The 23,811-nt window shown below is 39.6% G+C and overlaps 1 protein-coding gene across 7 annotated transcripts in view; it reads left to right on the plus strand.

The window, feature by feature from the left end:
* Window positions 1–23,811, plus strand: part of TTC3 (tetratricopeptide repeat domain 3) — a 72,040-nt gene that overhangs the window by 46,248 nt on the left and 1,981 nt on the right. For all 7 annotated transcript variants that reach the window (XM_064152505.1, XM_064152506.1, XM_064152508.1 and 4 more), the window contains 18 exons: window positions 2,451–2,765; window positions 3,566–3,829; window positions 4,225–4,271; window positions 5,686–5,742; window positions 7,846–7,922; window positions 8,669–8,812; window positions 9,185–10,085; window positions 11,908–11,973; window positions 12,619–12,768; window positions 14,928–15,067; window positions 16,360–16,428; window positions 17,103–17,199; window positions 18,005–18,105; window positions 18,700–18,793; window positions 19,323–19,421; window positions 21,698–22,113; window positions 22,519–22,639; window positions 23,554–23,757. In XM_064152505.1, coding sequence (XP_064008575.1) covers window positions 2,451–2,765; window positions 3,566–3,829; window positions 4,225–4,271; window positions 5,686–5,742; window positions 7,846–7,922; window positions 8,669–8,812; window positions 9,185–10,085; window positions 11,908–11,973; window positions 12,619–12,768; window positions 14,928–15,067; window positions 16,360–16,428; window positions 17,103–17,199; window positions 18,005–18,105; window positions 18,700–18,793; window positions 19,323–19,421; window positions 21,698–22,113; window positions 22,519–22,639; window positions 23,554–23,757 — 3,362 coding nt within the window. The remainder of the gene's footprint in view (window positions 1–2,450; window positions 2,766–3,565; window positions 3,830–4,224; window positions 4,272–5,685; window positions 5,743–7,845; window positions 7,923–8,668; window positions 8,813–9,184; window positions 10,086–11,907; window positions 11,974–12,618; window positions 12,769–14,927; window positions 15,068–16,359; window positions 16,429–17,102; window positions 17,200–18,004; window positions 18,106–18,699; window positions 18,794–19,322; window positions 19,422–21,697; window positions 22,114–22,518; window positions 22,640–23,553; window positions 23,758–23,811) is intronic.

Raw genomic sequence — 23,811 nt, forward strand, 5'->3', positions numbered from 1 at the left:
TGGAGATCTCTTCCAACATGATTGATTCTGTGATTCTATGAACACAGCAACAAAGCGCTGTAAAATCTGTGTGCTGGTGTTTGACACAAGTTTTAGTCTGTCATGAGTTAATTCCCTAATAAAACTGAAGTCTTGCATGAGTTGGGAGACAAGCTGTCACCCTGTGGTTTTGTTTTGGAGGATTTCATGAGGGAAACTTCTAATTCAGCCTCTCAGGGTGTCTGAGAGGTTGAGAGGCTGGTCAGGAGAGAGCTATATTGTTGCAGGAGTGATTAAAGCAGTAAAATCACTTCTCTGGCTGGTCTTGGGATCCTGATTTAGGATCGTACTTGCTGTGGAATGAGTGGGATGCACCTCACTCAATAGGAAAGCAATGATATGTTTTATCCAGGTAGAATGGTAATTTGACAAAGGTTACTGAATTTGGTATAATATAGCAAAAAAAAAAACAACAGATTTTTCAAGATGCATTTTGATGGCAAGGTTCACTTCATTACTTACTACATGGGAGAAATAAAACAATATTTTTTTTTCTTATCTAAACTTCTTCAGAGAGGAGTCTAGGTATTGCTAGACCTATCCCAAGTCTCAGATGTAGTAAGCAATTTGTATAGGAGCATATTGAGAAGTGAAAGTGGTAAGGGAAGCCTTCCCATTGCATCACGAGGTTCAGAAAGGATGCTTTTACATTCCAGACTCCTTCAGAGTGCAGTGATACCCAATCCAAGTCCCAGATCTGGTTAACCATTTATGATTACAAATATTTGGGTATGGGGTTTTCAGTAGTAGTGATTTAACATGACATGGTGTACAGGGATGATAATGATGATAATAAGACATGGTAGCGCCTATATAACTTCCAGGTAGCAGCAGCTTAAAAGTCATTCACAGCATTATGATAAATCACAAGATCCTGCTGCATGATTATGTATTTATGACCAAGTGTGTGTAGATATGTAGAGCAATGTTTAATCAGTTAATAATAATTGTTTATAATCTATCCAGTGATTTAGATAAGTATTCAGCAAAGTTACCTGGGCACATCGTGTGTACACATGCACACAAATATACCTGGGTTAGCCTCTATACCTGTATGATTAAGGTGTTTCCCTTTCAGCTTATTACAGTAAATGATCTTTAGGATGTTACGTAATCCAGTTGTTGTCAGCTTGCTACAAGCCGACTGTCTTCCCTTTTGTCAGCCTTTAATAGGCAAACGGTCAAAGTCTGGCCTGAGAGACCTTAGAGGGAGACACAGCTCCCCTGAGATCTGGAATGTACCTAGGGGTCTCCCTCACAGCTGGCGTTTATAGGGTCACAGGGTGATTTGCTTTGGTCACTGCTCTTTCATCGTTTTTGTCAGGCAGTCTTGGTACTCTGAGTGGGAATGAGTATGTTTCTCAGGCAAGGGAAGCTTCGGGTGTGGTTAGGGAGTGTCACAATGTGGTACTCACAGACAGGACAGGAGGGCACTGGCCTGCTTCGTCTGGCTGCCACATGAATCAAGATGAGCAAGTACCAGTCCACTGCACTCCTGTAATTAAAGCAAGGGCACAACATCGCAGTGCAGCCCAAAAGAAAACGGAGACAGGAATGTGCATCTGCACCACCTCATAGATCAAAAAGCCCTTTTTTTTTTTTTTGTACTAATAGCAGCTGTAGCTACCTTTTCAAAATAAGAACAAATGTAACAAATCTGTCTATAAAGAGAGAGGAGCACTTGTTCGTGTGCACGTTTGTAAGATACAGAGGCTTCTAACGCAGGCTCCTGCAGCATAAACCTGGGTGTGCTCCATAGAGTTCATTGAATCAGTATGCTTGGAAGTGTTTGTTACAGTGACCAAGTTTTTGAAGTGTAATACATAGTGCTTTGGGTTTTTTTAAAAAGGATTAATTAAAAAATCAGATCTTTTGACTGTGGCTACTGTCAGTTAAACTGTGGAAGTTGTGCTCTGTAAATGTTCAGCCTTGAAGAATCACGAAAGGTGAAGGCTGATAAAAGCCAGTAACCTTTTTCACCCTTGCTTTACATAGAACTAATGAAAGAGTCAGGATAAAGGTGTGGTACTAGTTATAAGCTCTGAGAAGTCAAGCTTGAGTGAATTCTGTCTGCATCAGAGCTGGCAAGAATCCCACACAGATGAATCTGTATATACAATTGCTTGGCAGGTAACTTTCAACATGTAACAATTGCTGGCAGGTAACTTTTTTTTTCCTCTTTCTGAAATGCAGTTGAGATGCTAAGGATTGTTTCTTTGTGTAAACAAATTTAAAACAATGTTATGTCAAATTTCTAATGTTAAGGCTAGTAGTTTGTATGGAAAGTTACATATTCTGTTAAAGTATAAACCACTTAATCCAAATTATCTGCACTTTACAGCTGATGTTTTTAATTGTGGAAAACAGAGATGAACTCTTTGTTTGTTGTGGTTTTTTTAATCCCATTACAGGCTGTGTTCACGATTTATACACTGGTGATCAAGTCCTGCAGCATATCAGCAGAAATGCTGAGCAAATAAAAACATCTGTGCATGATGCTTCCAAACTATTGAAGGAATTGCTTTCATGGTTTGTAATCAGTGAGGAGGATTACACGTTGTATTCCAAAGCTAGTAGTGTGTCACATGAAGTGATGGACCAGCTCATCAATTACTTAATTCAGCAAAAAAACAGAGTGAAAACAAGAGGGTTTATCCACGTGCTGAGTGAGCTGGAAGAAGTGGATCTCAAATTACACAAGTGGCTGACACACCTTAACAACTTAGGTAGGCTGTGCATTTATGTCATAGCAGAGGACCTTACCCTTTTGTTGTTTTTCAGTTTACAGATAAAAAAGATAATATTCCTATTTTGCAGGCTTGCTTTCTTAACTTCCAATGATAAAGTAAAGCTTTCCTCTTCTCATTTACTTCATCTTTAGTCAGGATTCTAGAGAAGAAATGGTGACTGTTGGTCTCTTGGTAATGGAGCAACAACTTCTCCTGTCTCTGGAAGTAAAACATGTTAATAAGGGCAGGGCTTTGTCCATGTAAGAAAGATAAAGTTAAACAGGTTTACGTTTTAATGTCATTGAATTCTAGCATTTGGCTTAATTGATAATACCTATATCAAAAATGCAGTTTTGGAAAGTAAATCATGCTGAAGCTTTTGGTCATAGAAGTTTAGACTGTATGACCTGGAAGCCCTTCAACTTTTGGTGCTCTTTGGTTGTGTTGCTTTGCTGTGCAGTCCTGTTGAGTTTATAACAGGATGAAGGGTGAAGTTTGAATTTTTTTGCAGGCAAAATGGACATAAGATGCCAAAACTTTCGTTTCTTGATGCTGTTCTGTTGTGTTCATGTCCTTTAAGGAATGCTTATAGATTTATTATACGAGTAATGTGGTATTGTCTAAGAGTAAAATTTCTGTCAACTCCGTGTATAATTTGTTTACATTCTTCAAGATACAGAAGGTTTTACATAATATATTTCAGCTACAAAACTCTTCCTGAAGAGGAATATCACACTGCAAGCATTAAAACTCTGAAGCTGGAATGAAATGTTGAAGTTTCTTTCTGTCTCTCTTAGGTCTGACAGCTACAAAGAACTTTATCCTTCAATATGAACCACTTCTAAAAGAGCTCGACTTTTCTGTTTTAACCACACACTGGAATGAGAAGTATGGTAGTAAATTTGACTATGTGACAACTAGTTCTGAAGTCAATGAAATTTGTGATTATTTTTTAAAACCACCCTTAGAGAAAACACGTTGTTTTATATGGCTGTTAGAAGACAACAGAGAACATTTTCCTAGTCTTCACCAAGCTTTAGATGAATTTTTTGATAAAATGGGTAAGTGCACAAAGGTTATCATTCTTACAAGTGTTGTGTTTTGCCTGGTTTTACACATTTGACAGGCTCTGTCAAACACTGAAACTTCAGCTAACAGCTGATCACCTCATATGTGACTTTTTCTGCTCAGTGCTTTAAAGGCAGCATGGCCTCAAAAGCTGAGCCATCCTTTTCTTAGGTTACATATTGCACAGGAGTTTACCTTCATATATTCCATCCAGACAAAAGAAGTACTTGTCTTTCAATTTTGAGAGTAAAGATTCTGCAGCTACAGTCTCAGTTGGTGGCGTTATAAAGGATTATAATAATAATGATTACTTCATTTTCATAGCTCAGCATTCAGTTGCATATTTTTGTTTTCATCTATGAATGTGCCTTTGTTATCCTTTTAATAGATGACCCTACGGTTATATTAAAGAAGCAGGGAAATGAAAATATATTGGTAAGTGGACTCCAGTTGGTGATTACCATTTCTAGATGCTTTTTGGATTAAACTCGTAATTCTTACAGTGTACATCACTCTCACTGCTTGATTAGTATCTGAATTAAAATCCATTCTCATTAGCAGAAATAAATGATCTATTTTGGTAAATTATGTGTTTGAGGCACTCACTTAAAATGATGCCAGCCTGCAGATAATTTTTTTTTCTATACAAATCCAAGATTCACTTTTGATGCAGAATAAGTCTTAAGAGACAATTAATCAATATGCATCTTGATAAAATGTGAAATTCTTTGCTTTTTTATTTCATGAATTGGAAAGCCAAAATTTAAAGCCATTACAAAAAAAACCTTCTGTTTCAATCTTACTTATTCTTAGTGAAGTAAACCTTTAATTACAGCCCTATTTGCAATTGAAGGTGCATTTTCATTTTTCCACCTCTTACCTGCCTTTTCCACCTCTTACCTGCCTTTTCCACCTCTTACCTGCCTTTTCCACCTCTTACCTGCCTTTTCCACCTCTTACCTGCCTTTTCCACCTCTTACCTGCCTTTTCCACCTCTTACCTGCCTTTTCCACCTCTTACCTGCCTTTTCCACCTCTTACCTGCCTTTTCCACCTCTTACCTGCCTTTTCCACCTCTTACCTGCCTTTTCCACCTCTTACCTGCCTTTTCCACCTCTTACCTGCCTTTTCCACCTCTTACCTGCCTTTTCCACCTCTTACCTGCCTTTTCCACCTCTTACCTGCCTTTTCCACCTCTTACCTGCCTTTTCCACCTCTTACCTGCCTTTTCCACCTCTTACCTGCCTTTTCCACCTCTTACCTGCCTTTTCCACCTCTTACCTGCCTTTTCCACCTCTTACCTGCCTTTTCCACCTCTTACCTGCCTTTTCCACCTCTTACCTGCCTTTTCCACCTCTTACCTGCCTTTTCCACCTCTTACCTGCCTTTTCCACCTCTTACCTGCCTTTTCCACCTCTTACCTGCCCTTTAAATTAGTGACCAAAACATTTGGCAGTTCTGTTTGCTTCTGGTTCCCAACACTGAAGCTATGTTGTGTTAGATGTCACAGCCTTTTTAAGATGCGATTTCAACCGTATATAATGAATTAGCATCAGAAAAAGAAAGATGTTAGAATATTCTGTTCTTTAAAATAATTTTTTTCAACTTCTAAAGAAGAAAAGGAAGTGAAAAGGAATCAAGTCTTGCAAAGCTTCGTTTCTTTTTTGTTTTCCACCTGGGGATGAACTGACAAGAGAGAAGATTGTGTGCTTCACCATGTAGATCTTGCTGTTGAAACTAGAACGAGAACTTTAATGGGAAACTTCTAAAAGATTGGCTGTTCTTTTTGGAAGTGCATTATAATTTTATGCTAATGAAACAAGATCATGACTTTAGTTTTTCTATTGCAGACTGATGGTATTAAAGTTAAAAACAAAATCAGGAAGAAGAATACAAAAGACTCAAAGGTCAGTATCTTTGTAGCTGTTTACTGCCGATACCTTTTTTTTTAGAGTCACTGGTGTTCATGTGTATAGTGGCTGTTTTCCAAAATACCTTCTGGAAACACCCCCTTGAAGTACTTTTTTTTTTCTGGAGCAGCATATTGCTGTTCAGACTCAGTACAGTTTTGTTTTGTTACAGTATGAATTTGTCAGCATAAAGTCATTTTAATCTTGAAAGGAAAGTTAGTTATGAATAACTGGCTCTGGATACCAGCACTTTCATTCTGTTAGTGCTCAATGATTATTCTCATCTTATTTTATATATGGGAAAATGTGGTATAGTACACTTAGTGCAGTAAGTACTTTCTTACTTTTCTCCATATTGTTTTGCATTGAGAAACAGCAAATTTGGAGGAAATTTACCAGTCATTTTGAGAAGGAAGGTATTTCCTTACACCTAATGGAAAAGATGTGAACTGATATTTAACTATCTTTTGTGATAAAATTTTATTGACATTTCAGTGACTGCAGATGCAAGTATTCCATTTATTGCTCAGAAAAACATTATTATTTAGCACTTTATATATTTTGCTAGGAATAAAGTTCCACATTAGAATTACACTTTCTTCTTGTCCTACTTCTCTAGGATTTTGCTTTATTGAAAGCTTCTGATAGAATGTTTGCTTCTTCCATGCCTCCAGCTTTTAAAAATTTGATTAGAATTTCTGGAGTAACCTTAAGATTTTTTTTTTTTTTACTATTCTCATCAGAGAGGATTTTTTTTTATGTTGTTTTTGACTTAGAGGCATTTGCAGAAGTGTGTGTTTCTAAAGTTAGTGGATAATAAATGTAAAAAGAAAACAACTGAAACCTTTTTAATGGTGATAGAGAGTAAGAGGTGTTCTCTTTAAAGAACTAGGGATATCTCTGACTTCTTTGTTGTAAGATTATTAAAGCCTAAAGGGTCTCAAGTATAAAGAAAGAAATTCCTAAAAAGTCAGGTGATGTGCAGCCCAATGGAAAGAAATTATACATAAGTCCTAAAGTGAGGCTGTGGTGGTGGTTGGATTTCAATCCAAATTCATACTGAAGTCAGACACACACTTAGGATTTTGATGAAATCAGTAAGAAAAGGGGTAGGTTTGGTTGTGTATCCCATTTTTTTTTTTCCAAAATCAATCTGAAGAAATGAATAATGGGATGAGATAACAAGGTCAAGTGCAGGGTTCCACACTTTGGCCACAACAATCCCAAGCAGCACTACAGGAGGAGCAGACAGCCAGAAAGAGACCTGGGGCTACCGGTAGCCTCAACCTGAGCCAGCAGTGTGCCTAGGTGTCCAAGAGAGCCAGTGGCATCCTGGCCTGGATCAGGAATAGTGTGGCCAGTAGGACAAGGGAGGTTGCTCTTCCCCTGTACTCAGCACTGGTCAGGCCACAGCTTGAGTCCTGTGTCCAGTTGTGGGCCCCTCAATTCAAGAGAGATGTTGAGATACTGGAACATGTACAGAGAAAGGTGATGAAGCTGGTGCCTGGAACACAGCCCTGTGAGGAGGGGCTTGGGGAGCTGGGATTGTTTAGCCTGGAGGAGGCTCAGGGGTGACCTCATTGCTGTCTACAACTACCTGAAGGGAGGTTGTAGCCGGAGGGGTTGGTCTCTTCTCCCAGGCAACCAGCAACAGAACAAGGGGACACAGTCTCAAGTTGTTCTAGGGAAGGTATAGGTTGGATGTTAGGAGGAAGTTCTTTCCAGAGAGAGTGATTGGCACTGGAATGGGCTGCCCAGGGAGGTGGTGGAGTCTCTGTCCTTGGAGGTGTTCAAGAAAACCCTGAATGAGGCACTTAGTGCCATGGTCTGGCTGATTGGACAGGGCTGGGTGGTAAGTTGGACTGAATGATCTTCCAGGTCTCTTTGAAACTGATTGGTTCTATGATAAGAACTTTTTTGCTGTGTTTTAGTACTGGGAATTGCATTTAAGTTTTGCAGTTCATAATATGGCTTATGAATGTGATAAAGTTACAGAACAAGGTTTAAACGTAAATAAGTTACAGTCTTGACTATCATATGATAGATCATTTTGTGTGTACTTTCATGAGACAAAAAAAGTAACCATCTGTTCTTAATTAGTCTGTTTTAGTATTATCCAGTGGAGTTAGTACAGCAGCACGAGAAGATGATGAGATATTTATAGATGAACATTTTTTGTAAGTACCGTCCTGCATCTTCCCTTTTCTTACCCAAACTCTGAAGTGCTTTGCAAGTAGAAACACCAAGTCTGTACTAGCATCTAAGTGTTTTTGATATGAGCTTGTGTAGAAACCTTACTTCTCTGCTTCCAGGACATTTGTAAAATGGGTGTTAGAATTGTGAAGAATGTAATGATGAAGTAGGCAACCAAATGGTTGCCAGGCTGCAGGCCCATACATCATCTAGGCCAAAAGACATTGCTTGAAGTAGAATGCTGAAGTAGAATTTTCACTTCAGCTAGAAATTGACCAATTTTTACGTACTTCATCAGTCACAACTGAGCTTGGCCATCGATGCTGTGCCAGGCAGATTATGGTGTTTAATTGAGATAACCTGTAATGTGTTGCTCAGAATTTTTGTGTTACTCAGGAGTCAGACTTTTCTGTTCTGACCTTGGTTTTGCTCTATCTTAGAGACATGAAAGCCACTAGCAAGAGTTAGGCCTTAGTATGAGCTAGCAGCAGGTCAGTTAATAATTTTAGCAGTTAAGGACTTTGGTAATAGTGTTTATTTTGCTTGTTAGAAAAATGTTTGCTCTTGGAGTGTGTTTTTAGGACTGTGTAGTTGCCATAGAGCATGCTGTTTTCAGTATATATGAAACATTATTTTCAGACACAAGAATGACTGTTCATGTGCACTGTTTTTTAATGTCTTCTCTTTTTACCTCTCTCCTTTTTTTGTTTTCCTCCTTCTCTGGCTACAGAGATTTTACAGATCCTTATGAACCATTTGCAATCCCAGAACATCTTCGTAGGCAGAGAGAAGAATTTGAAGCTATTAGGGGATATTCAAATAGTAACAGTTATAATCAAAGGATGTTGGATCAAACTCGTGAGGTCTTATATGAGTATGTATATGTTTCTGTGCTTGACAGTTTAAAGACTTTAATATTACATTATTAGAACTTACTCTATTAGATCCAAAATTTTGGTGCATGTGCTCTGGTATATGGAGTATGCATGGTATAGGTATATGGATTAAGATATGTACTAATGCTTTGAAATAGTTGCATAGTTAGATATGGACAAGCAAGAGTGTTACAGAAGAATCTGATGCTTGGCTAGAACACCATCTTCGAAATGATTGCTCTTCAGTCATTCTAGAGGTTCTTGCTTTTAAGTATTGTGAAGATGCAATGGGTGAAATAAGAGTTTAGAATTACATGAGAAAAAATGATCAATGATGGCAGCTTGGTTTTCTTTTTTTTTTTCTTTTTAAGATACTTCTTTGAACTCTTGAAACACCATGGCCCTATGGGAATTAATGAGAAATTGCTAGTTGAGGAATATGAACGTTTCCCTGAAGAAGTTCGAAAGATCGCAGAAGATGAAGGGGGTCTGAAATCCTTTCTTCTTAAATCCTTTCGTTTCGTTATGGTGGATGATCTTATTGGCTTAAGAAACCATGCAGGTCTTAATAAAGAAAATACAAACAGAACTGAGGTTGGAGATAAGGAAGAAGAAAGTTCTGAAGATTGTAATATGCAAGAAAATTCTTCCCAGAACAAGCTACAGTTAAATCCAGATGCTAAGGAATTCATACCACAGTCTTATCCTGAGAATCCCTGCACATCAACATCTACTGATTTAACAGTAGCATGTTATAAGCCTCCACAATGTTTTCCCTGGTCTTTTCATGCTCCACGTGAATCTTTGCATAATCAGAGTATTGATGCCATAGAAAATGAGTCCTCCTATTCTGACAGTTTACAGAACTGTTTTGGTTCTAAAAATCCCTCTATATTTTTGCCTGTGACTTCTTGGGGTTATCCATATACGAGGATATTGCCAGTGCGTGTTTCAATGCCTGCTCTGTCAGGTGTTGCTAAGCAACCTACTTATATTTATGCTGAGGGCGTAGCTTGTCAGGGTAACGATGAATCGTCAATTTCAGACAGAAAGCACCTTCTCAGCAATTTTAGACCAACTGAAATACAAACATCTGAAGACCCTCAGTGCTGGCCAGAGAACTCCAATAATACAACTTATGAAGACAGTTTTGCTGTTACAAGTAGTACAAATGAAGACAAATGTGATATACAGGTTATTAAGAAGGAAAAAAAAAGCAGAAGTATCCCTCTAATGAAAAGCAATCCTCATACAAGGATGACAGCTGTTCAGGTAAGAAAGTAAAAAAAGGAGCAGTTAACTGAGAGCTGCTAAAGTGCTAAATGACAGTGCTGAGCACTGGAAGTGCAACTCCTTTTTGAATGATTTCTTCATGACTTCCAAAAAGATCAGATGCTGAATGGGCTTTTGAGAGCGAATACTCAAGTAATACTTCAAGGTACTAAAATGTAGGGGATCTTAAAAATAGTATTTAGCATTCTGTAGTACTTCTCTCCAAATGAGGCCATGAGTTGAAAGATAGTGAGATGTTTATCAGACTGGGAAGGTTTGAAGAACTTGCAGTATAACCTGTTGCCACTTCTGACCTTTCTTTTTAATTTGTCATTCTTTGAAGAGATGGTCCCTGAATTTTGTTCTGCCTGATCTTTTGACTCAGGATCAAAGGAAAGCACTAGTGCACATCAGTTCAGCTGTGCTTTGGAGGCTAAGGAAAATCTTTCTGTGTCATGATTTTTCTCTTTGTAGTTAGTTCAGTGATTTGTTTTTAACTTTCACAGTGTTTCAGGATTTGGATAGTTTGTACATGCTACAGTTGTTGGTTGATGCTTCCCTCGTGCACTTAGTGTAAGCTCAGCTGTCACATTTCATTAAAATTAAACCCAAACAAACCTCAAAACAACATACCTAAAACAGAGAAAACATTTCTGAACACACAGAAAGGGGCAGGGCATACAGCTGAATGGAAGAGGGGCTGGAGCATTCACTCTTTATTGGTACCCCAGAGTTACATCAGCATGCACCACTTGTGAAGACACACTTCAGATAATAGTGAGAGACAGAGGTCACATCCACATTGTTACAGAAAACATTTTAGGCGAAGGTGATTGGTTTTCAGTTACAGGTGTGGCAGTTCCACATATCCATTTATGAGAGATGATGTCATGTGCAGGAGAGGTTGCTGGGGAGGAGTTCCTCATCTTCTGTTTCTTGTCATTAAGGGAGGAATGATAAATAGCTGTCTCTTTGTTACTGCTTTTGAAGTCAGGGAAAGGTTAACATAGGGTTTGTTGTTTATCAAAGTTGTTTGGTGTACAAAACTTTACTTCATTTTAAATCATCCCTGAGCAGTTTGCCATCAGTCCTGGCAAATGAACTTCGTCACTTGAGTGACTGGGCTGTTAAAATGAGTTTGGTTCTTGAACACATACAATGAAGAGATAACAGAAGAGTCAACAATTCTCCATCTAGTGCATTCTGGTTAGCAGAGGTCAAAAAGTCACTAAGCAACAGATAGATTTCTGCCTGCATAAGTGCAGTAAAGCAAGGCATTTAATTTCTGTGGTTTTTAAATAGCCCATTATAACACCATTAACTAGATCTTTATATTATATGACTGGATTTTACATTCCAACTCTTTCAGTTAAGTGCTTGATGGGCTGGTACTAGAAGAAAAGAAGCAGAGCTCCTGAAGGACCTTGGGTCTAATCTCTTCTGAGTAGAGGCACTTATGTAGTAGGTCTTGAGTTTAGGAGCCACAAAATACAGCTTGTTGAGAAGTCAGACACTGGTTTTGCAAGTCATAAGGTTTTGGATCTGCAGAGCACAGCTGTGTTTAAGGACTTGGAGAGCTGTTGTGTACAGAAATGCTTCAGGCTGAAGTAGGGAAAGGTCAAACTAAAAAAGTGCTTTTGTTATAGATTGAATTCCATTTCAGACACAGTTGCATGACTTCTTTTTACATTGTAGACAAAACTGATTTGTAATGTGGTTGGATTTCTAATATTGTAGGTTAGGTATAAAAGCTCAGAACACGCTTAGTTGCCAGTATGATCTGGAACCTTTTTTAATCAACTGATGATTCTTTATATTTTAGGTAAATCTTGAGGTAGCTGACAAGGAAACAAATACTTTACCTTTCCATCCATTTGAAACACAGCAAGTAAGTTACCCACATATTTGTTAGCATTTCCCATGAAGGTTAAAGTGATGCCTAAAAATATAGGACTGAAAAGATAAAGGGTCTACAAAGATAACCTGTTTTAACTTCTTTTTTGTTGTTGTTTTTTTTAATGTTGGTTTGTGTAGTGGTGTGTGTGTCTGAGGCTTTTTGGTTTTGTTTGTGTGTTTTTTTTTATTGTGGTGCTGGTTTGATATTTCGATGGAAGGAAGAAGGCTTTCTTCTCCCCCCTCCCCCCCACTTTCCTATTGAGTGTGATGTTCTTTGTGGAAACTTCATGCACACCCACAACAAGGAGGTTTTGGAGCTTTGCTCTGGAGCTGTTGCTTAGTGTTGTAGGGTAATAGAATGTTTCCTCTCTAAAAATCTTGAGGCTTAAATGTTCCATTTGAGGAGGTAGTGGGGTTTGAACTAGTCATGTTCCATTTGTGCTCAAACCTGAGGGTTCTTTTTCTGAACTGAATGTCAACTTTTACACAACTTTCTCTTCAGCACTGCCCCTTTCCTAGTCGCATGCAAGATTTGCTATCTTGGCTGAGAGCAGACTGTGCCTTTTACAGCTCAGGAGTGTTTGCTGCTCTGTGGTAACAGAGATTAGATTGTGTTTAATAACTGATTTATTTTCAGGGAGATATTCTACGTATGGAAAAAGAGCATGGGGTATTAAAAGAACAACTTAAAGAAGCACAGGACAAACATGAACAGTTACAAAGTGGAAGCTCTGGGGAAGTCAGTGCTTTGAAAGAGCAACTCAAGAAGAGCGTTGAGAAGACTGAGGTAATGTTTTTATCCGTGCAGCAGTGGGACAAACTGCAGTGGCCCTCAGTACTGATCAGCAGTATTCTTGAGTCTCAACTTGAGGTCCTCATTGCTAGGAAGTCAAATTCAGCCAACCTCACAGTCTTTGTTGCTTCAAACATGCTTCAGCGCATAAGGTATTGGTTAGTTCCAGCTCCTGGATAGGTATTGGTTTTGGTTCAACCTGAGAATGAAACTGCACTACACTGCTGACTCTCTTTTGAATTGTTGGGTTTACTGACAGGCTTTATTTCCATGAGAGTGTCTGGGAGCAAGAGGAGCAGTCGCCAGACAACATTTATCAACCTGTTATCACTTTGACTATATTCTTTTCACAGGTAAAGCTGTAGATGCTACAGGCTCTCCACTTTTCTACATGAAAAGGAGTTTTTCTGTTTAAAGAAAAATAATTCAACTGATACCACAGCCATCTCTCCCTGTGTCTTCTCTTTAATCTTTTAGTAAGATGGGACTTGTCACTGAATCTTGGTTTAATTTTTAAGTTTATTTTGATTTCCTTTCAATGGTGCGTTGGAGAAAACTTGTGTGCCGCAGCTTGGGAGCTCTTAGGTCCTGGCTTTACCACTGGTTGCAAGCAGCCTGGCAAACTTTCATATAAGGGATGTTATGGAGTCTCACGTGGGGTTTTTTTGTGTGCAGGTTTAGTTTGAAAGAAAAAAAAGGAGCTGAAAATTTTTGAGCTAAAAGCATGGCTGAGTGCAGGGCAGATCAACTTGTCTGTGGGCATTGCAGGCACTTTTTCAGAAAGTGATTTACATTTCTGTGATGTGTTGATGCTGCCTCAACAACTGTGACAGCCATAAGCTTCACTGCTGTCTTATTCTACTATGAATTGTAGTCTTACAGTTGTTAGTACTGATAGAACAGGGTCAGGACTGATTGAGTGGATTTTGAGCTGGATTTCAGTATGTAATTGTATGTGACACTGTAGAATGAGGTTTCTTCTTTTAGCTGGCTGCAAAACACAGTTGCAAGTATTCTGAGGACATGCAAATGAGACATTTGAGTGTGTTGCCCACGTTGAACACCTGAAATGGAGTAAAAGCTCTAGTAGAACTCTTACTGTAATTCTCACTGGCTTAGCTTTTCACAGAATCACAGAAGGTTAGGGACTGAAAGGGGCCTTGAAAGATCATCTAGTTTAACCGCCTGCCCGATCAGGATCACTGTTCCAGTAAGTTCTTTGGGATCATGGAACACCCTCACACATGGGTACAGTTTCAATACTTTCATTATAACTTAAACATTAAAACCATCACAAGAGAGGTATAAACACAATACCTATGGCTCACTTGCTACAGACGTAGGGAGAAACTACAGTGCTGAATAAGACATGACAAATAATCCCAAGTAGCTCTGTTGATCAGAGGACAGGCTATACTCACCCTATCCTCCTGGCTAGCAGAGCTCTCGAGATGCATAGGTAGTGGAGCTGGTCGGCCGCTGTCTTGGAAGGGAGGCATCCCCACCAGGAACCTCACCGTAAGACTGGTGCTGCTCCAACTCTCCTACCCACGCTCTCAAATTATGTGTTCAGAATTCATAGAATCAGTCAAGTTGGAAGAGACCTCCAAGATCATCCAGTCCAACCTATCACCCAGCTCTATTCAATTAACTAGATCATGGCACTAAGTGCCTCGTCTCTGACATGTGTCCAATGCATCCCAGAGTTCTGAACCAAGAAGAATCAAACTCCTCCTTTATTTTGGAATATCATCTTTCCCTACTGCTCATGCACATACCTGCAAGCCCTGCTTCTCCTGGGTCTTATCTTTAATAACTGAGTGTTTATCAGCTTGTAACTTCTGATCGCACACAAAGCGACTCTTCCCTCTTACAGTCACCTTTGCCAGATCACACAGGAAGTGGATAGTAGCTCATGAGAGGTTCTCCTCACCCTCTGCTCTGCCCTGGTGAGGCTGCATTTGGAATATTGTGTCAAATTCTGCGCCCTTCAGTTCAAGGACAGGGAACTGCTTGAGAAAGTCCAGTGCAGAGCCACGAAAATGATTAAGAGTTGCTTAAGCATTCATCAGAAGCGTCAGCGATCTGCTCTAACTTGCATTTGAATAAAGCAGTGTTCTCAGAAATAATGTTTCCTTCTTTTCTGCTTTTAGGTATCAAAGAATGAACTGGATTGGTTTAATCAAGACTTAGAAATACAGGTGAAAAAATGGCAACAGGAGAAAAAAGAAAATAAGGACAACTTAAAAGCACTGAGGAATGCAGTTAAGAAGCATACAGATACCAATGAGAGGTACTGATTTTTACATGCTGATTTATTTTGCCTTTGGATACTTTCTGTTTTGATTTTTTTTTTCCAAGCAGCAGTAAGTACAGCTGTTTCTGGTAGACTGCTGTAAGTCTCAGAATCTACTGACTTCATGCGGTATGCAGAGCAAAAACTCAAACTTGTTGCCCTAATTATGCCATTCTGAAATTAGTGAAATGCGCTCTTGGGTTAGAGCTGCTGGTAATAGACTCTAGATATGTTATTTAACCTAATTAACAAGCACTGTTTAATATCTTTGCATGTTTTCCAGAGTCTTTCAGATCTGCACTGCATTTTCACGTTTCTCCTTTGCTCCTCCACTGCTTTCTCTGTGTGCATTAAAATTAGCTGTAAATTTTCATCGCTGTTTTCATTCAGTCAACTCAACCAAACTCCGACTTGTGTCTGTTTTTCTTACAGGCCTTTTCTCTCAGCCTATCTGAGGGTCATCCAAGGATGCATGTCTCTCTTTCTTTTTTTTTCCCAAGTCCTGTCACTCATGGCTCAGATCAAATTAAAACTACAAGAACCACATACAGAGTTATGTTTATTGTGGTTATTCTTACCCATCCTTCACCCTAAACCAGCTTTCCATGGAACTTTGAGTCCTGTCATGAGTGTGTGCAGGGAACTCAGCTGTTCCCTGGCTATTGAGGTCTGCTGGGAAGGGAAGAGCAAGAAGCAGCAACTTGCACCATAGTCAACAAGCATCCATGAGAACATGTGATAGACACACTTGAAAAATGTGTACCTTTTGAAGTATTAGCAGTAGCTTTTCCTGGCACACTCTAAAGACTTCAGAAATGTTTACGTAACCCTAGCCTTTGGCTGTGTAACCAGCTAGATGTTTTATCACAGGGTCAAGCTGAAATCTGTGTGTCTGCTTTTGTTTGGGGTTTTTCGGCTTTTTGCAAGTCACAGGTGAACATGTGGAATAGCTTTGGGTAACTGATGAAACTGACTGGCTGGGCAGTACTTCTAATTAGATTGGAGAGTTCCTGCTTTATCTTTGATGTTCTCTCTCAGTTTAAGGAGGAGAAGATTTCTATCTTTGCATGCAATTGTATTTAGTCTAAGGAGTTTGGGCCAAGTCTCTGGAAAAATCACCAGCCTGCTATTATATTGATTGCTGCTGAGTTAGGAATACATTTAAATGCATTTGTGGTGTTAAACAGAGTATAAAACATACAGATTGTTACTAAAGTTATAGAGGAACACATTTTGTGTTTGCTTAACATTTTTTCAGAACAAGCTTAATAACTGTTTGATTCCTGTAGGTATTCAAAGATCATCGAGGAGAAGGAAAAGCAGTACAAGGTATCTTTAAATACATATCTCGAAACCAGGTAATACTTACATTGCAGCAATATTTATGTTTTCCTGATGTCTTGTCATTGGAGTTGTCTACTTCATGTTGCATAAAGGCTTAGGGGAAAAAAGGAGCACTTTAACCTGTTATTTTTTACTTTTAAGTTAGTTTACTTTTACTTACCATAAGGAAATATTTTCTTTCAGAGATGTAGAACAACAAAAATCTGCCTTTTTGTACTCCTGCACAATTCCCTTGATTCACTGACACTGTGTTTTGGAACACATACGTAGTTGGGTGTGGTACAGGCATGGTGACCTGTCTCTGTATAGCTGTGGATTGTCACACACTTGTAGTCCTGAACAACCCTAAGTTTATTGAAAGACTTTTCAAAAGCTACTTGTGTGCACATTGTGTGAAGTCAAGGTTTCATTTATAGATACATTCTGTAGATAGGTGATGAGGCTCAGAAAGATAATGCTTGCATGACTCCAGTAGTCTTAACTCCTATAAGCTTACACAGTGAAATGTGGTTAAGAAATCCCAAGGCTGTGCCCATAGAGCTAGCAGTGTGACTACACAAATGTGATGCTATACATGAAGGCACAAGCTGTGAAATCGAGAAGAGAGAGTAGCTGTAGGAAACCTCTAAATTTAAAATACTGTTCTGTTGTAAATGTTACTCAAATATTTAACTTCTTTATTCCACAGTAATAAATTTGCTAGTGAGAAACTAAAATTGGAAGAGCTTATAAAAAAGAGTCAAGATGACTACGAGGATTGTACGGAGAGAGCTGTTAAAGCAGAGGTACAAACAAAAAAATCTAACATCTTTGCAGGTGGTTGGGTCATGTGTGCTGGTAGTAGGTGGAAAATGTGACTGGTGAAGACTTACTGAACAATTTTTAAATAGCATCTAAAAGTTTTCATAAGAGTGGTCAGTGTGGCTCTAATACTGACAAGTGCTATTCGTGATCTTATCCCTCAGAACTTGGCAAATTATCAAGGCACGTTGTTTTTATTGACCAGTATTAAAAATACATAGAATCTGGGACATGCAGTATTGCCCCAAACAAAATCCAAGTAGTAACTGAGTTTCATATTCACTCTTGTTATGAATAAGTTCCATTAGTAAGAATTTACCACAGGAATGCCAAAAATTCCTTGTTGAAAGTAAATCATGGTTAGGGAACATGTAACTACTTCTTTATCGGGTAACAACCAACTTGTGTGTTTTAATGAAAGGAGAAGAGGACTTATCAGTCCTCTGTTTTTTCTAAACCATACTGTTTTTCCTAAACCACTAAAGTTTTCTACTGGGGATGCTCTGAGTATCATGAACAATTCTCCCTTCTTAATTTGCAAATGGAACACCTATGGGAATCTTTTTGCTGTCAGTTGAAGTGAACGGAACCTTTTTGTCCTCCTGAAGGCTTGTCAGCGCTGTTAATTCCACTGGAAATTACTGGCTGTGTGCCTCTGTGTGTGTATTGTGCTCTGTATCATGACACTAGTGTTTCAGATATTTATTCAAGTCTGTGTTGAGCTTTTACTCCCTGTGCTACGGCAGTGTTTGTGTTGTGCTGTTTCTACACAGTTCTGTTCTGTTACAGATATCAGTACTCAAAAACTGGAAGGAAACTGAGGTACACAAGCTGAATAGAATGTCTGCTAATGCAGAAGCAAATCTCAAGATTCTGAAGTTGTGCAGTGGGTATGGATACTCTACAGCAGAAATTTTAGTGTTACTAGTTGCTAAATACCAGTAGTTACGGACGTTTAATTGCCATTATTTAAGTAGATGAGTCAGTTCTGCTTACAAAGGGATTCTGGCCTCAAGGAAGCATCTATGTTGCAGATGCGTAGAAGCATCAGTTAAAAGCAGCTTTCCTGAAGCTGTATTTCTTTTCAGGCTTGCTACTGGGAACATTCCAGTTATTCTTGTACAGTATCACTGGGAGAGGGCTGCAATAGATAGAGTGCAAGAAAACTGTTTGGCATGCAAAAACATTGTTTTCTTCCTTATGAAGAACTAATCTGGCCCTTGGCATTACTTTTTTTTTTACAACTTAAGCCATGTTCCCTTTCCTTGTCCTTGTGTTGTAAAATACTAATTCACATTGGAAGAGTCCAGTTCTGAAATTGGATAGTGTCTAAGTACTAGGTATTTTATCTGATTCCAACTTAAAATTGCTTAAGTCTTCAACTGTGGTCTGGTTGGTAGAGGAAGGAACTGCTGTATTAGAAATAGTGGTCTTAAAAATCACGAGAATGTCATGAGATTAACTGAAGATCTTGAATGCTTCAGCAACTCGGCTTCAACTGCACATAAGCTGAAGTCACAGATTGATTCCTGGGAAACATTTGTTTCAAATGTGAAGAAACAACTGGAAAAAGTAGAGGTAAGCCTTAATTTTTCATAGTTGAACTTTGCAAATTAGAATAAATACCTTCAATAATTTTGCATTCCTGTTTTAAAACACCAGAGGTTTGCTCTCCAAATCCTGCACTGCATTCTTTTTAATTACTGGAAGAAGACACAGTTGTAACTCCATATTATTTAAGTACAGTTAAGTTGCAGTTGAAGATCTTCAGTTCTGTATAGGCAAAAGTTTATACATTTGCTTCAAAATTGTATCCCACATTAACAAGTCTACCCTCAAGAGAAAATTCTCTGCAAAGGCAAGCTGTAGAATGTCTAGGCTGAGATTTAAGAACTAGAAGGGGGTTTCCAAACCCTTTCAAGGCATCAATGAGAGTACGTAAACACAGGTTGGCATTACTACAGCAAATGATAGCCTTGGTTCTCTGTATCAAAGGCCTGGTATCTTTGGGGAGTTTGCAAAGAAGTAGCTGTGTCAATTGCATTTCAAATCAAGAGTGAGCTGTAGTTAATACCCATCCAGAGGATCATTTGTTTTACATCTGCAGACCGAATATGAAGAAAGAATTCAGATGGTGAAAAATGGTGTCCAGAACTGCCTCACCAAAGTGGAAACTGTGGATCTTCCTTCTCCTCCCAGTGTCTTAGTACGTATCCTACACTTGACAGCAGTTTATAAAGAAGTTAAGTTTGTGTTGGCATGACTACCCCCTCTACAGAAAGAACTTGAATATATTGCCTTGAACACAAAGTAAGCTGGCTTTATTTATGTCCAGGTAATGTTCAGAAGGTAAAGATGACTGCAGGTGAGCATGGTGAAGTCTGGTGAAAAGCATATGCTCAGATCCTTTGAGAGGTTTAAGCTGTTTAAAGTTAACTGCTTAAAGTGCTTCATGTTCTGTCTGGATTTGGACTAATGTTTCTGTAGATCCTGACCACAACAAAATACATAGGGACCAGGCTCCCCCATTACACCAACATGTGTAATTGCCTGTGAACACCAAATCAACCTCCAGTTCTGTCTATTACAAAGTAGATGGAGTGTAGCCATGTATGGAAATGCATCTGTAATGACTGCATCCCAGATAAAGACTACTTAAGAACTACTTCTCATGGGCCACAAGTGCTTTGCTCAGATTGTCAGTTTCTTCTGAACCTTGTGATTTGTTCCTGGTATAAGGACCAAGTCAGTGTAAGTTTAATACTCCTTTACCTGTTTAGCAGCATGGCTGTGGGAAAACATTAGGGCAGTGATAAAATACTCAGAGCTAAGATAGCTGCAGCACTGATGCAAACAACCTATGTGCTGCCATTCACTGATGATAGAATTGAAACCAGGGCACAGAGCTGAGGCCCAGTCCTGAAACAAATAGCATTCAGGAACCACTGTACCTGGGCAGTTTGGAGTCAAGGAAAAGGTTTCAGTCATCTCAAAATAGGGAAAGTAATTGACTCAGTAAGCACACTCAAATAGAAAACCCTGAATTGATTGAAAGTGGCACACAACTTTATTATTGGTAGAAAGTTGGAGTGGGTGTTTGGTTTTGATGTAATTTAGATTGAAGGCTGTTCTAATACTGTATACTTGTGAGTGTTCCTATAGCTTTTCTGGACTTAAATTAGTAGGTTACACTTAGGCTGTCCTGCATGCCTTTTCCACACTCATTTCCAACTTTTTCTTATTGGCACAGAGTAAGATGATGTAGTCAGCTTGGTTACCATCAATTTACAGGTTGGGAAAGCACACCTTAGGAGCCTCTTGTTCTGCATTCTATCTATTTTTACTGAAGTACTACAGGAGTAACATTTTAGAGGAGAGATCTGCAATTCCTTCAGTTTCAAGAAGACTTTAGTAAGCAAATACTGAGTCCAAATGAAAAAGACCTGATGAAAACCATTTTTCTCCCCACTGAATTGTGTTAAACACCTGCACATGGAAGGTAAAACATGCCATCAAAAAGGTAGTAAACTAAGGAACACAGAACAAGAACGAGTAGGTTTGACTATGAAGAAGTGTATAATATTAGTTGTCAGAAAGCCACCTTCCTGGAGTAGTGAAGTTCTGAAGCACAGCAGTCTGTGGGGTTGATCAAATAAATTTGAAGGAGTTCTTTCCCTCTATGGAAGTGAATTGTTACTGCAAAAAGAAGTCTTTCTGGATCATGTCAACTGCCAAGTTTGTCAAGATCATGACTTACAATTGGTGTGTTTCTGTTTAGAAAGAAAAATAGCCCTAATTCTATATCATCTATTAAAAGTGGTGAACTTTCTGTTTTCAAGTTGTTGACACTGACAGAAGTTCTATTTGTACCACCAACTTTTAAGCTATACTTCTGTGCAGCTTGGGGCTGCCTGTGTGCTCTTCAGCCAAGCAAACTGGAGGAAGGGTTTGTGCACATGCAGTCCTGTTTAAGCCTGCCTTGGGTACTATGCATAGGCAACCCTCTGTTACAGAGCAGCACTGTGCAGTATTTTTTACCTAGGTAAGGCAAAATAAGATGAATTGATGTGAACTGCCTGTTCCTTGGCATGACCAACAGTGCTCCTTTCCTAAATGGAAGCTGTAGTCAGGTGAGGGTTGGGCTTTTCTCCCAGGCAACTAGTGAAAGGACAAGAGACCATGGTCTGAAACAGTGCCAGGGGAGATTTAGGTTGGCTATTAGGAAGCACTTCCTCACAGTGATTAGGCACTGGAATGGACTGCCCAAGGAGGTGGTGTAGTCACCGTCCCTGGGGGTCTTTAAGAAAAGATTGGATGTGGAACTTGGTGGCGTGGTTTAGCTGATGTCGTGGTGGTAGGTTATAGGCTGGACTTGATGACCTCATTCCAGCCTCAGTGATTCTCTGTTTCTGTGTTGCAAATGCTGAAGAGTTCTGCTCAATTTTAATGACTGTTTTTCTTGTGACATCTGTTATTTTGTAGGCAAAGCATGGCAGGCCTCCAGTCAGTGATCCAGCCATTGTCATGTGTTCCTCTACCTCTGCACATCCTAATTTACTTCCTGCATTTTCAAGCTCTGATGCTCAAGGTCCAACATGTGCTTCATTTAATATACAGGCCAGAGTCAAGCCTTCCTCTGCAGGTGCTGGATCACAGAAAACACAAACCAAACCTCCTGCAGGTCCTGGATCACAGAAAACACAAACCAAACCTCCGGAAGAGATCTCAGCAGCTTCCCAGCTAGAGAGTTCTGCAAGTAACACTCAGAATGTCCAGCCAAACCAGAACCATCAAGCTGTACAACTGAGGGCTTCTGGACTTCCAAAGAACAAAACAATTCCAAAAGCATATGAAAATATTATTGCCCATCTACAGAGTACATTCCTGAACCACAGCAGGTATCTGCTTCAATGAACATAATGTTGAGTAGCAGGAGTTTTCAACACCCATAAAGTACAAAGAGAGTTGACTTCATAGTGGATGGCTTCTATTTCAGTTGTTGTACATGTGACATTCCTTAAGGGAATAGACCTATGGTGTTGGCTCACGTGTTTTGTTTATTTTTCCCCAACTAGAACCAGTAACAGAATTAGTATTTTATTGTTTGGGATTTTTTACAATCGAGAGAGTGGAAGAAGGTGCTTGGTACAGCTCATTTGAGAAGTCAGTGTCTTTTACAGGCTCAATTGCTGCGAATCAGTGCTGTAGCATGAAAGCTAGAGTGTTCCCAAATGCTGTGACTGTGCTGGTACTAGCCATAGTGTTGCCTGTCAGTAAGTCTGTCTCTTTCTTTGTCCCTTCAGTTCAGACTTTATTAGCTTCATAGAAGATGTACAAAGAAGCAATGGGAATACGTTGTCAGGTTTGAGCTTCAGTGAAATTCTAACCAGAGTGGCAGAACTCATTCTGGACCAGCAAAGTAAGGTACTGTGGTATGCTTTTCTACTGTGTGTCTCTGATAGGAGATACTGTGCAGCACAGTCCAGAAAAGAATGCAAAGCTTCCTTCATTGTCAAACTCTGAAATAGGAGCTTGATCAGCTTCTTTTCCCATACCCCCAGATTCTTTTCCCGTAGACAGGCTTGAGTTGTAACAGGAGAAATTTAATGAAATTAAGTAGTTTTGAACCTGAGACAGAACAATCCCCCATACTGGTATAGATTGAGGACTGACCTGCTGGAGAGCAGTGGAGGGGAAAAGGACCTAGTGGATGGAAAGTTGGCCATGAGCCAGCAATGTGCTATTCTGGGCTGTGTTAGAAGGGCTGTGGTTAGTAGGTAGAGAGAGGTTCTCCTCCCCCTCTACTCTGCCCTGGTGAGGCTGCATGTGGAATGTTTGGTCTAGATCTAGTCCCTTCAGTTCAGGAAGAACAGGGAACTGCTTGAGAGAGTCCAGCACAGAGCTGCAAAGATAGTTAAGGGAGTGGAACATCTCCCTTCCAAGGAGAGACTGAGGGAGCTGGGGCTCTTTAGTTTGGAGGAAACTGAGAGGCAACCTCTTTCATGTTTGTAAATATGTAACAGGTGAGTGCCAGGAGGATGGAGCCAGGCTCTTCTCTGTGATGCCCAATGACAGGACAAAGGGCAGTAGGGAGGAAGTTGAAACATAGGAGGTTCCATGTAAACAGGAGAAAAACTCTTCCCTGTGAGAGTGACAGAACACTGGAACGAGCTGCCGGGGGCAGGTTGTGGAGTCTCCCTCTCTGGAGATATTCAAGACCTGCCTGGATGCATCAGTGTGATCTAAGTGACCCTGCTCTTGCAGAGATACTGAACTGGATGATCGTTCGAGGTCACTTCCAGCCCCTAACCTTCTCTGATTCTGTGATACCTGCCTAGGCACCAACTTCAGCAGGAAGACCTTTAAGGTCAACATCCTCTACTGCATCAGCCTGGAGTCAGCAAGTACCTGCAGTGGAAAATGCACCCAACCCACCCAAAGCAAGAAACACCTCAAGTAAAATTCTCTCTCAGCCACGTCTCCAGCCCTGGGGAAATGTTGGAACAACACCTAAATCCAAATGGAAAAAAGCAGACTATAATGTAAGTTCTCCACTGTTTCAGTGGATATGAGGTGATTGCCCTAAACTTCTCCTA

This window comes from Pogoniulus pusillus, chromosome 12 (assembly GCF_015220805.1).
Source record: "Pogoniulus pusillus isolate bPogPus1 chromosome 12, bPogPus1.pri, whole genome shotgun sequence".
In the NCBI taxonomy this organism is placed as follows: Eukaryota; Metazoa; Chordata; class Aves; order Piciformes; family Lybiidae; genus Pogoniulus; species Pogoniulus pusillus.